This window comes from Anastrepha obliqua, chromosome 1 (assembly GCF_027943255.1).
Source record: "Anastrepha obliqua isolate idAnaObli1 chromosome 1, idAnaObli1_1.0, whole genome shotgun sequence".
NCBI classification, from domain to species: domain Eukaryota; kingdom Metazoa; phylum Arthropoda; class Insecta; order Diptera; family Tephritidae; genus Anastrepha; species Anastrepha obliqua.
The window spans coordinates 162,257,470-162,274,308 of NC_072892.1; the positions used below are offsets into that span (position 1 = coordinate 162,257,470).

The window sequence follows — 16,839 nt, forward strand, 5'->3', positions numbered from 1 at the left end:
GTAATTTTACATTTAAACGGCGTTAAATTTGTTATAAAATTTGCTTTATTTTTAAGAATATCGGATACTGATTAAAATCGCCATAAAACTATGATTATGTATTACGTATGTGTTTATAATTATTTTATTACATACTTAGATATGCTGAAATTATAATGCATATGTTGTGGTTGATCGACCCTCGCATTTGAGTCAGGCCTTACATTTTACAAACAAAATTAATGCACAAATAAATCTTTTGACAATTACAAACAGTTAAAAGTTCGTAAGGTATTACAAATACCTGCATATATTTATGCGATAAAGTATCTTTAATTCATTTGTTTCATAAGAAATCAATTGGGATATGATTTTTAGCTTCGACTAAAATTAATTATTCTAATCTATAAACCGAACAGGAAATTTCGAAATAATTTTTTTTATATGCTTATTTCCAATTTTCTTTTAAATATTTGTTCTTTTATGTTTTTCTAAGCAAAAAGTGATATATAAAAAAAACATAAGAGAATAATATTTATTATATGAGATAAATTTGCAGTCGATTAAAAAAACAATATACTGGCTCTTGGTCGAGCATTAAGCAACTCTATCAAGGCGAATCCACAGAAGATTTCGCTATAGCAGATTTGATGGTTTTTTCTTGCGTTTTACTGGTTAGAGTGTCCCGCTTCTTTGTTGTTGTCTTATTAGTTTGTTGACATTCTCATGGAAATTTTGGCAATCAGACTACCAAATTACAAAAGCAAAATGCATGTAAGTGTTGTTGCTGCTCTAGCGAAGTCACCTTCTAAGAATTCACCTTGCAAATTCCGCCAAAGACAGTTACAATAAAATTCGTGACCAAACTCGAAATGTCATATTCTTTCTGTTGGAGCAGTATAAGGCAATTTCAACAATAATCGCTTTCATGTTATCTGCTCATGAGGCAAATAATTTCTAACAATTGTTACAAATTATCAAGTTTTGGTGTTCATGTATCCAATAGACTTGCAAAGTAGGGGAAAGTGAGAGAACAAAATGACATTTCATTTTGAAGGGAAGTTGCAAGTTTTTACCGGTTAAATTTTTACTTGTAAGAAAAACAAGTGAGAAAAACAGTTGATCGTAAAGTAAAAATAAGCACGAATTAAAATTTGTGAATTGCAATTGCTAATGGAATGTCTTGCATCCGACAGCGATGATTAAATGAAATAAATTATTGTGGAGAAAATAAAATTAAGTGATTCCGAAGCTCGTTATTTTGCATTTTATTTGCTTTATCCTTTTTCAAATTTAATACGCGGTAGCTCAACTGAAAAATTTTAAATTTTGGTGATGTTTCCAGCCAACAATTCAATCAGCTGTTCATAAAACTTGCAAATTGTTACTGGTTTTGCGTTCATGTACTTTTTTTTTGATATTTTTCTTTTTGCGAGAGCATTCTCAGAAATTCAGTTACTGCATAATTTTTACATGAACAGACATATTATTAGCTAGCAACAATCGTTTATCCAAATTAGTATTTGATATCTGCCTTATACTGCTTTACTAATTTTTAGTACGAAACATTTTCAACGGCATAGTTTTTAAGAAATAATTGTAATTTTCTACACAAATACCAAATTATACATAAACATTTAATTAAATTGCATACAGAAGAAAGTATTACTAAACAATGTTTTTTTTTTTTTGTTTTTGGACTGCGATACACTCTTATATAACTAAACACGTCTTCTGCACTTAAACATATACATTTCATACTGAATGTAATAATTATAAATATGCATGTACGTATATAGTAGAATATTTTAATTAACTTTTCGAAGGATTGAACATATATGTACGTTTAAAGTGATACATTTAAAGAAAAATATGGTAACTATTATAAACAATACGCTTGATTTCATTACTTTCCTCTCCTTACATGACGTTACATCTCCTATTCTTAGCGGAGGTTACGGAAGTATCTGCTGTGACGGCTGGAAGTTCGTGTATATCCAGGGACTTTGCTTCAATGCCCCCCTTTAAGTCTATTTCATCACCCTTCTCAATGCCGCATATCTCGTCAACCTTCATAGGCGAATCTGTCTTGGGCGCAGTTTCAGCGTCACTTTTCTTGCCCACCGTCACATCTTCGGTGGCAGTCTTCTCCTCACTTTCGGCGCCTTCGACGATCTGTTCTTCGATTGAAATGCCGGAAACATTTTGTACCTCGGCCTCTTCATCATCGTCTGCTAGTTTGGAGCTTAACTTCATCGGCGTACTACTTTGTATGGTAGCTTTCGAAAGACGCGAACGCAGCATTGTTATTGGCGAAGAGACCACACTAAAGAAGGAATACATATCCAAGCGTGCACGTTTTGGCGGCGAATAGTCAGCAGCATCGGTATGCATCTCTATGGTTGATTGTGATTGTTGTGGTGGTGTACGATCGCGTTTGCGCCCACGACCGAAGAACGAAAAGGACGAGCTATTCGGCACCTCAGATCCAACTGTGACATTCATGCTGGTATTGGTGGTCGAACTGACATCCAATTCGGTATTAATACGACGATAAGATTCACGAAATTGCGAGTTGCTTTGGAATTTCGAAGGCGTATATTCGTTTATTGGACGTATGCTGCGACGTCCACCGATCTGTGTGAAGGTGCGTGGCGCATTGTTGCGATCCGGTAAACTGCCAGTATTCTGTATATTTATTGGGATCTCTGACTTGGCAGCGGGAGTTTGCAATTTCACCTTTTGTGTTGATTGTAAAATCTTGCCTGGAGTCGAAGTGGCGACGGGTGGTTGTAATTGGGAGACAACAGTAGGAGCAGCTGCTGTGGAAACCGAGTTCTTCTGTGGTTTTACTGGTGACGACTCTACGGCGAGCGATTCCATCTCGGCATCGTCTATGACAGTGGTAACAGTCTTGGTTCGCAGCGAAGCACTCGATTTTTCCACTGCTTTTGTGGGTGTGTTGGCTCCAGATGATCTGTTCACACCTTTTGTCGGTGTAGCGCTCGACTTGGCCTGAGCAGCACTTGAACGGGAAGTTGGTGTTGCCACTTCAGTTTTTGTTTCATCGCTTTTGTTAGGTTCGGTCTTCTCTGTTTGCTTTTTCTCAGCCTCGGCTGCAGCCGTGTCATGGCGACGGGATCTCGTTTCTTTTTCGATTTTCTCGATAACCTTTTCCTGTCCATTCTCTTTTTTCTTTTCTTTCTCCTTCTCTTTTTCTTTCTCCAAGTCCTTTACATCTTCTTTCACGACCGGCGTAGCAGTTTTCTCATTTGACTTTGTAGTCGACTTGGCGGCTGCATTACTGTTCGAATTTGTATTGCCCGACTTGGCATTGGTGCCATTAGCATTACCATTTTCTTGTTTATCAGCGCCATTCTGTTGTTTTTCCTTTTCACCACCATTAGTGGAATCTTTGCCGGTGCCATTTTGAGATTTCTTTTCGTCTACTTTTTCATTTTTCTTTACAGTCTCATTGTTAACGGATTGCTGCTGCTGCGGCTGCTTCTTTTCTGTATGCTGAGATTTCTTCACTTCTTTTGTATCGTTAATAGTAGGCTCGACCTTCTGACTAGCAGAATGCTTATCATTTTTAGCACTAGCGCCATTACTTGAATTAACGTTGGAGTCTGCAGATTTGCCACTATTTTGATTGTGCTGCTTACCGCCAGAGAGCGAAAGTGGTGCACGTCGCGGTTGTTGTGTTGCTGTCTTAGCCGACATGTTGATTAGTAGTGATTATCCTGTGATATCCTTAGAGTATCTAGAAAAAATAAATGCAAATACATAATTCAATTATTTTAAAATAAGTAAGGATTTTAGTAATAAACTACGTTACAACGCACCTCTTTGCCCACCCACCTTAAAAAATGTCTCATTGAAAGTGAAAATAAGTAACCAACCAGTTACATTTTCCACTATTCTATTTACATTCTCTGCTATGCTGTGCGACTAAAACAAACACATATAGAAATATTTGAAAAATTATTTAGACGCGTGGGACAAACAAGACAAATATGTATGTAGTTCCTCTGGTATGCGTACGCCTCAGTTCAATTGAATAAGAGGCTTATCTTAGCGAGATAATAAAAGCACTTCAACGCTGTTAGTATAGAGCGCAATTTACAGCTGCCCTTACAACTTCTGTAGAACATTGCACAATCTTTAAGTCTCGATAGAAGTACAGTGGCGGGCAAATAAAAATACCATATACAAAGAAAATTAATATCTCGCAAACTAAGCGAGATATCAAAAAATTTTACTCTTTCATTTCGTTTTCTTTTGTCGAGTTCTATAAGAATCCGCCATAACATTGCGGCGCCACGGTAACAGCAGAATCCTCGTGGCCTGGGTGCGGGGCATAATGACCTCGAATGGTTGGTAATACTATGTTGCTTGGGCAGTTACCTTTGATAAATGGGTTCAGTACGCAAGGTTTACTTGAGGAATGTGTATAATGGTCCCATAAATGAACCATTTGGGAACGGAGCCGCTAGACGGGCGAGCATCGCTGAGGACGAGAGGAATTGGAGTGCACAGTACAGAAAATAATGCGTTAAACGTTATAAAAACTAAGGCTTTATTTAACACAAGAAAAAATTTTCATAAAATAAAAAAATAATTATCAACTAAAAAAAACAACAACAACAAAAAGAAGTTTGGTTGTATTTAGGTATACGTTTTATATTCCGGCATTATGTGGTATCGTTCAAATAGACGAAGTAACCCCGTCATCGTCCGTCTTATCAGATTCAAAGTAATATTCGTCAGAACTCTGACTGATCATCTCTAGGCAGCTTAGTCATCGTGTGTAGGATAAAATATAAAATACATATATAAAAAGACTGCTGGTTCCTCTGGTAGTGGCCCTCAGAGACTGAATCGAAGAACTGAAATTCGTTGACTCTACCGTTCTCTCACATCGTAAGTTTACATTATAAAAAAATATAAGTCTTCATCGCTAATGGCCCCCCTAATGTATTTGAATGAAAACGTGACTCTTTTACTATACCTATGTGTATCTTATCGCTCCGAACGACAGACGTCGCGAGCCTATCAGCTACGAACTAATTTGGGCCGCTAAATGCCGACATGCGACAATGAATACATACGACTACGATTATGGTTACGGTGTTTACAGTGATGCCCATATGTTTGATAAGAACAGCTGATTGAAATGGTTACGGTTATGGCAACGGCACAGAACCTCTAATTGCAGCTTTAGAGAGGAGACATTACCTCTTCCAAGGCCACTAACTGGCCATGGGCCTATATATGGTGAGGCCGCACCTTTCATGGCTAATTTATCTATCATTTCGTTCCCAGTAATTCCTATGTACCCTAGAACCCATGGAATACGTACTTGCTTTGACCTAAGATATTCAGCTTATCAAGACTTTCCAGCACCAGCTTTGATATAACTTAGAAAGAGTTGGGAGCATTTATTGTTGCCTGGGTGTCATATCATAACAGAAATAGTGCCCCTAGCTTTCCCCAAGACAGGCAGGTATAAATTAAAGTATTCATACAAGTGAATGTTCCCATTTTCGCGCGTTCACTGTACGTGTCACTGCATTTCACTGAATTAAAGCTCACAAGGAGCAAGCAAATTAGGAACCAGTTACTACTATTGTTGTTGGTGTGTACTACGTAAATGCATTAGGGTGCCTTGATTATGCTGTTACGTACAAACGTTATGTTTTTTTTATGTTTACGTACAACTGTTACAAATATTAGTTTGGGGAAAAAGACTTGAGTGATGGTGTGAGTTGTTGGTCTTTTTGGTTGAGCGCATTGTATTTTTCATGCATTTATGTTTCATAAAATGGCGTTTCGGAATCAGGTGATCTCAACTGTGGGCATTTTTTGACAACCGACTGAGAGTGGTTTTTACTTATAGAAATGTACAATGCTCACAACTGAATGGAACAAAGAAAACACAGCAAAAGAATTTTTTAGTGTGAAATGTCACAGCCATCTACCGAGGAAATAATGAATTTCTTTTACCCCAAACTAAGATTATCAATTTTTGCACAAGTGCGTGGGTATAAGAACTCAATTTTTTAAGTATTTTCCGTTCGTACATTTTTTTTTAAATATAATAAATTGCATAATTCCGTTCGCCAAATAGTTTCACTTATTTTTTGTATGAGGAGCGATGCGCACCCTAATGTATGTACATACATATGTGCATATATAACAATGCTACTGCAAAGAGTACAATGAATGCGGTTATAATTTGTTCATAGTAAAAAAAAAAATTGAAATATTCACGATTGAGAATGGAATGTAACTTAATCTGCATACTGGTGTTAGGTGCATACATATTTTTTGCTTACATATGTATATTCAAACAAATGGTATGTAAGTTTTTATACTTTATATAATTTTGGAAGTGGCTTCGGCTTTCAAAGCAGCTCAAAACTTTTTCAGAAATTTCCTTTCCTGGCATTCCCACGACAGTCCATTATACAATACCGGAATGAGCCTGATTTACATATATCCGGCCCAAGACTTGTCACGCCAGCACAATTCCCTTTACATGTATGGAGAGAACAACAACAACGCTCTTTTTGGTATTATGCTATGAACTATAATATATTTTTATGAAAAATAGGGGTTTTTATAATTTGGCTATTCATACATTGTGTTATTCAAAAATGTTCAATAGCCGATGATATAGCTGAAAATATAGGAAAGAATTCATACAAACTTTACATTTAAAATGCATAATAACCCATACCGAATAGCTATCTAGTTGGAGTATGTACGAGGGTTGCCTCTTATATTTTACGCCTTTGCAGCACTACGTGTGCTGAGCTGTAATTCGATATTTTTTAATGAAAAAATTATTATTTTTTTGCAGTACTTTTTTTGCTCTTTTTTTTAGTGAGTAAAAATTCAACTCGCCCGAAATATGAAATTATCTCGTGAAAAACTTCATACGATGATTTATTACGATTTTCGACGTGAATTATCGAGACAGGGGAGTGAATTGATCAAGGTCGTTGATAATTGCAGGATGAATTTCGTGAAGCCCGTCTAAAGACGGTTGTTGTGCCACAAAAAGTGGTTGCTGTGCGTCAGTTGATTATGCAAGATCGTAATATGGCATATTCGCATCGCAATAGCATCCTTCGGCATTAGTGGGACCCGCACACATTGCATGTTTATTTGGTCACCAAGAAGATTTGTACTCGTTGAAAATGGCATAACTGGACAACTGCCCAAAAAATGACACGTGTCGATTGGTATAGAGAAATCTTGAAGAAATTCAGTCGCTGCGGTTCAAAGCACGTCTATGACATCTTAACACGTAACGAATCTTGGATCGAAGCATATAAGCGGGGAAAAAACAGCAATCGGCAGAATGGGCGAACTTAATCCAACAAAAGGGGATCGCGAAAGAAGGGCGCCAAATTAAATGGTAGTCGGTTTTCTTTTTCAAAAAAATTGGTCATGTCGCAACTGCACCACTAGAGAAACTTAAAACAGTCAATTCTGAGTGCTACACAACCCTTTGTTTGCCAGAAGATTTCGGAGAATTACTAAGACGAAACATTCTTCACCAAGACAATGCGAGCTGTTGTTGTTGTAACCGTGCGAGCTCTCGCGCACCGGGCCACATAAGGAAGTTTTTGGGCAATGAAAATATCAAATTAATGGGTTATTCACAGCCCTAATTTGGCACCAAATGATTTCTTTTTGTTACCGAACATCAAAAATAAAATGTTTGCTCAACGTTTTTTAACGCCAGGAGAAGCCGCTGAAGGCTTTAACACATTGACTGGCAAGGCACTTTCAGCAAATAAGATGCTCTGGGGCCACAGCATTTTTTTTTTAAATCTCATCAGAGACGTCAAAATTGGAATATAGGGTAGTGCTGGTAATATTTTCTGCTTAGAAACAGGCAGTTTTTAACTAATTAATATGTCACACACATATGTCAAGCTCTACTTCGTTTTGCAAAAACAAAACAATTGGGAGAATGTTGCTTTTGCAAGCAAACACCAAACAACGTTATATGACGACAATGTATTTTGATGTTTGAATCCGTTATTTTTGCAAACAGAATTATTTTTTGAGCTGCGCCGAAGCCACTATAATGGCCTCTGGTGACGGTCAAGCATTGTTTGACAAGAACTTTATATGTGTGCGTGTCAGGTGCTTGACGCTAATATCTAAAATTTTTGATTTTTACCGACAACAAGTATGTGTGACACGACGCCACCCGACTGCACTAACACATACAAAGCGCAGTCAAGCATGCTGTATCCTCACCAGAGGCCATAACACAAATTTCATGTCAAGCCATATATTTTATTATTGCAATAAAATCATATTTATCGTCAATCGTTGTTGTGTGACATGGCGAGAGAGAATAATAGTCGTGTCGGACATATGTGTCCCACGTGGCGTAAACCGCATAGTACAGTGTCACACATATATGGCCGACGTGGCAGTCAATGTGTTAAACAGCTCGTGACGAAAATGCTTTGAAAATCAGATCAAGCAAGTGCAGACTTTCAAGGAGAATATTTTGAAAAAACAGTAAAGCCATTTTCAATATTATATTATTATTTTCATTACTGGGCGCATAATATAAAAGGCAACCCTCGTATAAGAAAATACCTAATAACTACCTACAGAACTGAAATCGCCCTTATTTCCGGTGCTATGAAAACAATGCAGCCAAATATTTTATACATGCACACATCAGCACATAATGGGGCTTGCCAAAAAGCAACATATATTTGAAAATAGTTCTGCCTGAATAATTACCAGCGATATACTCCATTGATTTCCTGTTACGGCGAGACAAAATTTTTAAAGCAAAGGCATATTTCTACAACAATAGCACAAAACATTCCTCAAACATTATTTTGTGATCCGGTCCTTGGCCAGATATAAATTCGGGTCGTTTCGGCAACGTAGAACCGACTGTCGCTCACAGTAAAAAAATAGAAAACATTTATTCAAGAATTTATTTTTCTCTTATACGTAGGCAATTTATGAGATGGTAATCTACCTAGTTTGTTAATATCGAATTTCTTAATACAGCTCATAATTGAATCGTAAATTACCATCGACAACCTGATTTAAATAATTCAAGATATCGTGTTAAGAAAATATATAATTCGACAAAAATCTAGTAGGAAACGAAATGAATATATAATTAAAACTAATTCTCGTTTTATACGAATTTGCTTTACTTTAACACGATTTTCAATCTTTATGCATTTTTCTTGAATCTCATAGAGCAAATAGAGTGAGATTTTTCAACGCATGTACGAAGAGCCTTTTAATTAGTGTCAGGAAAACTCTCTGAGACTCGGTAGTTTTTGCTCTCACCATTTAATATTTTATTTCTTATAACATATTAACAAAGTAAAATGTGTAAGCATGAAATAAATTCTTAACTGAACTCTAAAAAGAATTTTTAACATTGTTTTCACCACATTTTTTTATTTTTTATACGTATTTTTTGGGAACGTATAGTATCTATCGTGTAAGAAACGAATTAGTTGTAAATTGCTTTGATTTGACTTGAAAATTGCTCAAGTCGTACGCTATCAAGCGTTTCTAGGCATCACAACATGCGCCAAGCCCTCAGCAACGACAGCATATGTTACATACATATGCATGTATATATATATAATTGTACACAATAAGTTTGTATGCACTTTTATGAAAATATGTATAAGAACACAGACAAAAATGTACATAAAATTATGCCGTAAATACCTACATACACAAATATATACATACGAACAGTTTCTGTTGCCGTTTTTTCTCAACTATAGCCAACCAAACAGAAACAACATTGACCGTAGGTAAAGAAGACAGCAACCTAGTGCAACATAGCAGAAGCACCGTTTAGCTTGCCGGTTGCCTAGTTGAAATGACGCGAAGCGGCGTAGAGTGGCACGGCGGGAGGGTAAAAAAACTAAGCCAGGAAAATGAGCAAAACAAAAATGGCGAGAAAAACAAACAAGTTATCGCCAGGCAAACAACCCATTAGTTATTTTTTTTTTCGTTCTGATAGTTTGTGCGCTACAATCGGGAAAGGTTGCTAGTCTTTCAATACGAGTGAATTGTGACGAATTCAGAGCAGGTAAGGGATTTTAGAAGGTTAGGTTAGTTTCAGGTCCAACAATACTGCATATCAAAACGTCTGTATGTAGATGGTGGAACTAGGTAGAACGTCTAAAATCGAAATATTAAATATATAATTTGTTTGTAACGCTAGATACTATTGTATATATGTATGAACATACATAGTGTTCTTTACACTTCAAAATTATACATTCCATGGAATGCTCATTTGTAGTGAATATAAATCGGGACATTTTAACTCAGAATATTCTAATAAGGAAATTATTGTTTTAGTTTTTTTTATAAGGTTCTAAGATTGAAGTTCAGATAAACGAAGTTCCCACATAGGCCATAACACCCCGAAAAATCAAGGTAGATATATCGGCTAGATGGCAAGAGTATCACGGGTACACTACCAGTAGCACTAGAGTACCGTTCCGATGCCATAATGTAGACCACAAACTGCGAAAAATTAAACCAAGAAAACCCATCTACAGCCATCTACAGCCATCTAATGCGTTTGATGCAGTGGAGGAGAGAGACAAAATCAAACAAAAAATTCTATTTATTCTTAACTTTAAATATGTAATTTTGGTTCCGAATAGGGGAATATGCAAAGACGCTTGTAGTAGGGTCATAACCGGCCATAACATATGCTCTCACAAGGGAAAAGTTTCATGTTGTTACAACCACAAAAACATACAAACACCTTGACGCAAAATTAACACCAATGGATTTGATAGGTTTTTAATTCCGGTTAGTGGAGAGAATGTTGCTATTGTTGTTGTAGTAGTAGCATAAGCATAAATTGTTGTCGATGGACCGATGGTTTTAGCTGCATATTTCAAAGTATAATCGTTCCCATAGCGAATATATACTGACAATTTCTCAGAATGCGTACGTAAGGGGAAATTAATTACGTACGTTTGACATCTATACTAATATTATAAAGAGGAAAACTTTGTTTGTTTGTTTGTTTGTAACGAATAGGCTCAAAAACTACTGGACCGATTTTAAAAATTCTTTCACCATTCGAAAACTACATTATCCAAGAGTAACATGGATTACATTTTATTTTGGAAAAAAATAGGGTTCCGTAAGATATTTGGATTTTTCGGACACAATCTGAAAAATATCTTATATATAAAATAAAGTCAACTTTTTGTGTGTGTTCGCTAACCGGCCGTGTCTTTGCACCGAATTAAACCAAACTTACACACAATGCTAAGAAGGTATTGAAGATGGTTTCCGTATAGTTTGGATACCTATTGGTGGATAGGGCTCGAGATATAGGTCACGACGTGGACCCGGGTAACCTTCGGATGTGTATGTACAATATGGGTATCAAATGGAAGCTGTTGGTGAGTGCTTTAGTTCAGAGTATCTTTGATGCCGCTCCGTGACTAGGGTCTCGAGATAGAGACCAAAACGTGGACCCTAGAATGTGTTTGTACAATATGGATATCAAATTGAAGCTGTTGGTGAATGCTTTAGTACAGAGTATTTTTCATGCCGCTCCGTGACTGGGGTCTCGAGATATAGGTCAAAACGTGGACCCGAGTAACCTTTGGTTGTGTATGTACAATATGGGTATCAAATGAAAGCTGTTGATAAGTGCTTTAATACGGAGTAATTTTCATACCTATTGATGACTAGGGTCTTTGCACCGAATTAAACCAAACTTACACACATTGTTAAGGAGGTATTGAAGATGGTTTCCGTATAGTTTGGATACCTATTGGTAGATAGGGTCTCGAGATATAGGTCAAAGCGTGGACCCGGGTAACCTTCGGATGTGTATGTACAATATGGGTATCTAATGGAAGCTGTTGGTGAATACTTTAGTTCAGAGTATTTCCATCCGCTCCGTGACTAGGGTCTCGAGATAGAGACCAAAACGTGGACCCTAGTTTGTACAATATGGATATCAAATGAAAGCTGTTGATAAGTGCTTTAATACGGGGTAATTTTCATACCTATTGATGACTAGGGTCTCGAAATATATGCCAAAACGTGGATCCGCCGTGTCTTTGAACCGAATTAAACCAAACTTATGCACATTGTTAAGTATTGAAAATGGGTTTCGTAAAGTTTGGTTGTAATTCGGAGCAGTGGCAACGGGTACAGCGTTCTTTTGAGCCAGCCATAATGTCGCTTACTTTTTTAACGCTTGGGGTGGAACTGAACTGTCAAATTGACAGTGTGAGTTACAATGTGTCAATATTTCTTTCTGATTTGGATGCCATAAGGAAAAAACGTAAGTGCAACATGTAAACATTGTTTGTGATTTTTTTTGGAGTGGATTTTGGAACAGTGAATAATTTCTTACGAAATTTGAGAATTTAATGTGAAATCCGAATGAAATTATGTGTTCGTGGAAAAAACAATTTCTTTCGTTTTTTTTTTTGTTTTTGAAAAATATAAATGGATAATGGTTAAAAAAGCTCCAATGCTTAATAAAACATATAAATTGAAACGAAAAATTCATGGATGATCAGGAAAAAAGACGATTGTTTATTCATATGCGTTGATTTGAAATTTAAAAACAATCTTCTTTTTTCCTGATTTTCAATTTATATTTTATATTTACTCAAAAACAAATAGAAAAACAAAAAATATTGTTTAGGCCAAAGCGCTTGAATAAAGAATAAAGAAATAAATAATATGAAAACCATATATTTTCTGTTCTAAACCATATCTATTCTATTTTAGTGTGCCCAGCGAAGGGGGCCGGGTTTGCTAGTTTTTTTATATACTCACATAACCATGCTCCTAATACCAACAACACACGCTTTCTTACTTATTCTCTCCTTACCTCTCCTACTTATATTCCTACATATCTTTTTCACATTTCTTAATTTGTCCCCTTACAAACTGATCTTTTCTTTACTGACATTATCTAAACCAATCTATTTCCCTTTGTTACATAACAACAACAATTTACATTTTGACTCTCACTATTAGTTTTTAAGCTCATATTTACTTAATTTGTCGAAAGAAATATGTAACCTTGGAAACATTAATAAAGCTACCTTCGAAAATAACAGATTATTATTATATGGGAGAAAATGGCTAGCATTTTATTATACCAAATAAATGGGCTATAAAACCAATGCCAAATGAGCATGCCAAGAATTATTCTAAAAATTATAATTGCGAAGTTTGAAATTTTGGTGAAACAAAAGTAAAGTGGTCAAAATGTCCCATATATGTATATTTATTGTCCATGAGTGTATGAGTAGATTGCATATACATATATTTATATATATGTATACACATTTATAAGCATAAATAGAAAGTGCATACGACAGCTGTCTGTGCAAATGCATGATTGTTTCGGTGTTAGACTTTTTGTTGTTGATAGCTGCAGAAAAATGTATAAAAATAGTTTGTGTTAACGTCGCCTGAAATGCAACATAAATATATTTTAGTAAAATCCGATCAGTGAACCTGCCCTCGCAACATTTCGCTGCATACAAAAGCAAATAAAAAGCCCTATGCATCTGAATGTGATTGGAATAGTTAATTTTAGGGTGGGGACGTAACAGCCGGAGCCGGCAGAATGTGCCTACGACACTCGTTGTAAGGCGTACAAAAGCGAATGTTACTACGCTACAATGCAGAAATACAAAAAAGAATTTGCTTATTTTCCTACACATGAACGATCTAGTAGGTATCGTACAACCGAGGTTGTTTTTAAGCTAGTCACTAGGTTTTATAATAGTTTTTTGTTGGAAAACTTTAGTTACCCCCTATCTAAACACGGATAATTATATATTGCATATAAAAGCTTTCATACACTATCAACAAAACTAAATTTAAACATTTCTTCTTGAAACTAATTTTCACATCCACCCTAGGAATATAATTGAAAGTAGTTGCTGGAGGCGCCAAGGGGTGCACGAAAAATAGCACAATTATCCAATGTGTAGATTGAGAACATAAATATGGAAGTGATTCCAGCTACTCAACGAAAGAGCCGTTAAAGTCTTGCTGCGTCAATTAGTCAGGCAACGAAAAACCTATGCAACACCAAGATGGTTTTTATATGTTAAATACATACATGCACATACATATGCACAGAACGCATACATATATGCAAGAACGATGTACACACAGTAGTGTGCTTCCATTTGTTGGGGGGATTTTTTGATCTTTCACTTTTTGTTTTCATTGTTTAATTCGTAGCACAAACTTGCTAATAATGAGAGACGAGTGAAAACGACGCGAACTCACAAGTTTATAATAAAACGTCGCCTTTTATTTTCATACACAATTCTGAAGTTAGCAAATAATTTCACTTAATAAAAATAAATTATTTACATAAACTTCGCTTTTTTGTGCTCACGGGGTTTTTCTCATAGCCTCTGCTTCCCAATTAGATTCGCCATCAGTGTAGCACACAAAGGAGTCGCTAGACTCGGGCCTGCTGCGTTTTAAAAATGGCGGTTCGTCGCTTTCTTGTTGGCCGTTTTTTTTTTTTATTAGAATACTTTTTATCCCTCAATGAGGTTATATTCATATTTGCCTTTTAAAGATTTTACATTTTTTCTCAACTTTCCTGCACATAAACCGCATCATGCACTTTTAATGCTTCACCGCTCCCGGCAAATTAATGCAACACGAAAAGAGTTATGTATATTTAAACAAATTCCCTACCTCAACATACATTTATCAGACGCTCCTCAACATCAAGCACTCTATACCGCCAAAATTATGTAAAATCTTTTTAATTATTAACCATACAAACACTGCACACAAACCTTTTCTTTGTGTATTTTTAGTTATCCGTGTTTTATTACACCTTCTAGTTTATTATTCTTTTATCCCAAATAAAATGCAGATTTAACTTTCCGTTTACAATGCACTCATACAAGTCCGCTTCAAACGAAAACCACACCGCTACACATTCACAAGCAATGAAAGAATGGATGCAAACGTCAGAGAATATGTTCCACTATAGCGAAAATCAAGCGTGTAGATAATAACGCATGAGTACAGTTTAATGTAGCGAAGACCTAAACCTTTGTGAAGAGTTGGTTAACATGGGAGGTGGATTGCAGAATCGCCACATCGCATGATAATTCTTTAATGTTGTGATGGTTTCAAAAGTGAATGGCATATACGGAAAAATACTTATTAAATTTTGTAATGGGGAATGGGCCTAAAAGGATTTACTCTTTTCTTTCTGCGAGAGTAAGGAATGTCCCTTTGCACTTACTTCCCATCGAGTTTTACATTATTTCAATCGTAGCTCAAAGTGCAATCAGGTTAAAGAAGATTGGCCTCTGGAGCTAATTTCTTAAGGGACATGGTAGCATTTTCAAGCAGTTAACACCGTATTACTCCGAACTTCGAACAGATCTCTCTATCCGCAAACTAGAGTTTGAGGGTCGTGCTAGAGCAATCTTTCCAAATAGGCAAGATTGGATTGAGGGGAAATCTGGCCGAAGCTTGCACCTCTGTCTTCACTGACGGTTCCAAGATGGAAGTGGAAGTCGGAGCAGGGCTTTTCTCTAAATCAGCCAATTTATCTGTCATCTTTAAGGACTCAGAAAGTCCTTTAGATTGCTCGCCATTTAATTTCCAAACTCTTAGCTGTGTTTACCGGTCACTGGACGATCGGCACTCACGCGGAAATGCTAGAGTCACAATTTAACCCCAATTGCAGAAGCTGTGGGGACCTTTCAGAGAAGGAGACTGTTGAGCACTTTCTCCGTAAATATCCAGGTTTCACTACAACCATTTCACCTACCTACCAATGGGGTCGGTATGCGAAGATATTACAGCTCAGTTCACATAACGACTTTTTGTAATAGACTAAGGGAATCGAGTTAAATATAAACATATATATACTACTGACATCGGTTTGACGAGAGGTAGCGAGATAAAATTGAGTTCAGACAAAATAAGTTCAATTGTGATATTCATAAAATTGGTAAAGCATTTACAAAAACGGTCGATGTTTAAATCAGAAAAAAAGAGGTTGTCTGTAATGTCGGTTTACTGACGATAGTTTATCGTGATAACGTCATAAGAAAATACTGATTGAATGGTTGCATTTTTCAAAAGAAAATTTTAATTTTATTTGTTTGATAGATATTTTGTATGGATATAGAGAATGAGGTAACATTAACATAACATAATATACTTTAACATAACATAACATAACATAACATAACATAACATAACATAACATAACATAACATAACATAACATAACATAACATAACATAACATAACATAACATAACATAACATAACATAACATAACATAACATAACATATCATAACATAACATGCTGTTCAAGCAAGGTAACGACGCATTTTTTGGTGCGTGCAGCCGGCTACATAGAATTATAAGACGTTATCACGTCAAAAAATAATAATAACATTAAAACAACAGGTATTATTAACAAACTCGGTTTTATTTTAAATTCTTCAAGTAAATCGCGCATATACATACATATCACTTAAGTAGGAGAGAGCAAGATGTCGAACGTTGCCGTTCGTTTGCTTTGTTCGTTCCGCGCTTTCGCTTGCAGTTCATTCAAGGTAACGGGAATGAGCAAGGTAACGACAAATGAGCAAGGTAACGACACATTTTTTCGTGCGTGCAGCCTGTTAAATCGAATTATAAGACGTTATCACGTCAAAAAGGTGAGTGAGAAGTGTTAACTAAATCCGAATCTAGAACTAACTGCCATGAAAGCGATTTGGTCACGTCTTTCTTTCCTCTCATCCGAACGAGTGTGAATGAAAAAGTC

General features: G+C 36.1%; 1 protein-coding gene across 4 annotated transcripts; it reads right to left on the minus strand.

Moving 5' to 3' along the window:
- Positions 1 to 27: 27 nt before the first annotated feature.
- Positions 28 to 14,985, minus strand: LOC129239301 (uncharacterized protein DDB_G0286299). Of its 4 annotated transcripts, none has more exons than XM_054874714.1 (2): positions 14,838 to 14,985; positions 28 to 3,742 (listed from the first exon to the last, which is right to left on the minus strand). In XM_054874714.1, exon 2 carries the CDS (start codon positions 3,700 to 3,702, stop codon positions 1,900 to 1,902), a length of 1,803 nt encoding a protein of 600 aa, XP_054730689.1. In that variant the 5' UTR covers positions 3,703 to 3,742; positions 14,838 to 14,985; the 3' UTR covers positions 28 to 1,899. The 4 variants fall into 4 exon arrangements, with proteins under 4 accessions (XP_054730689.1, XP_054730715.1, XP_054730697.1 ...); XM_054874740.1 differs by lacking the exon at positions 14,838 to 14,985 and adding an exon at positions 14,744 to 14,835; XM_054874722.1 differs by lacking the exon at positions 14,838 to 14,985 and adding an exon at positions 14,734 to 14,820.
- Between the last annotated feature and the right edge of the window lie 1,854 nt (positions 14,986 to 16,839).

What these genes read in the sequence shown, in the direction of transcription:
- LOC129239301 (XM_054874714.1), bottom strand. Translation starts at nt 3,702, where the DNA reads ATGTCGGCTAAGACAGCAACACAACAACCGCGACGTGCACCACTTTCG.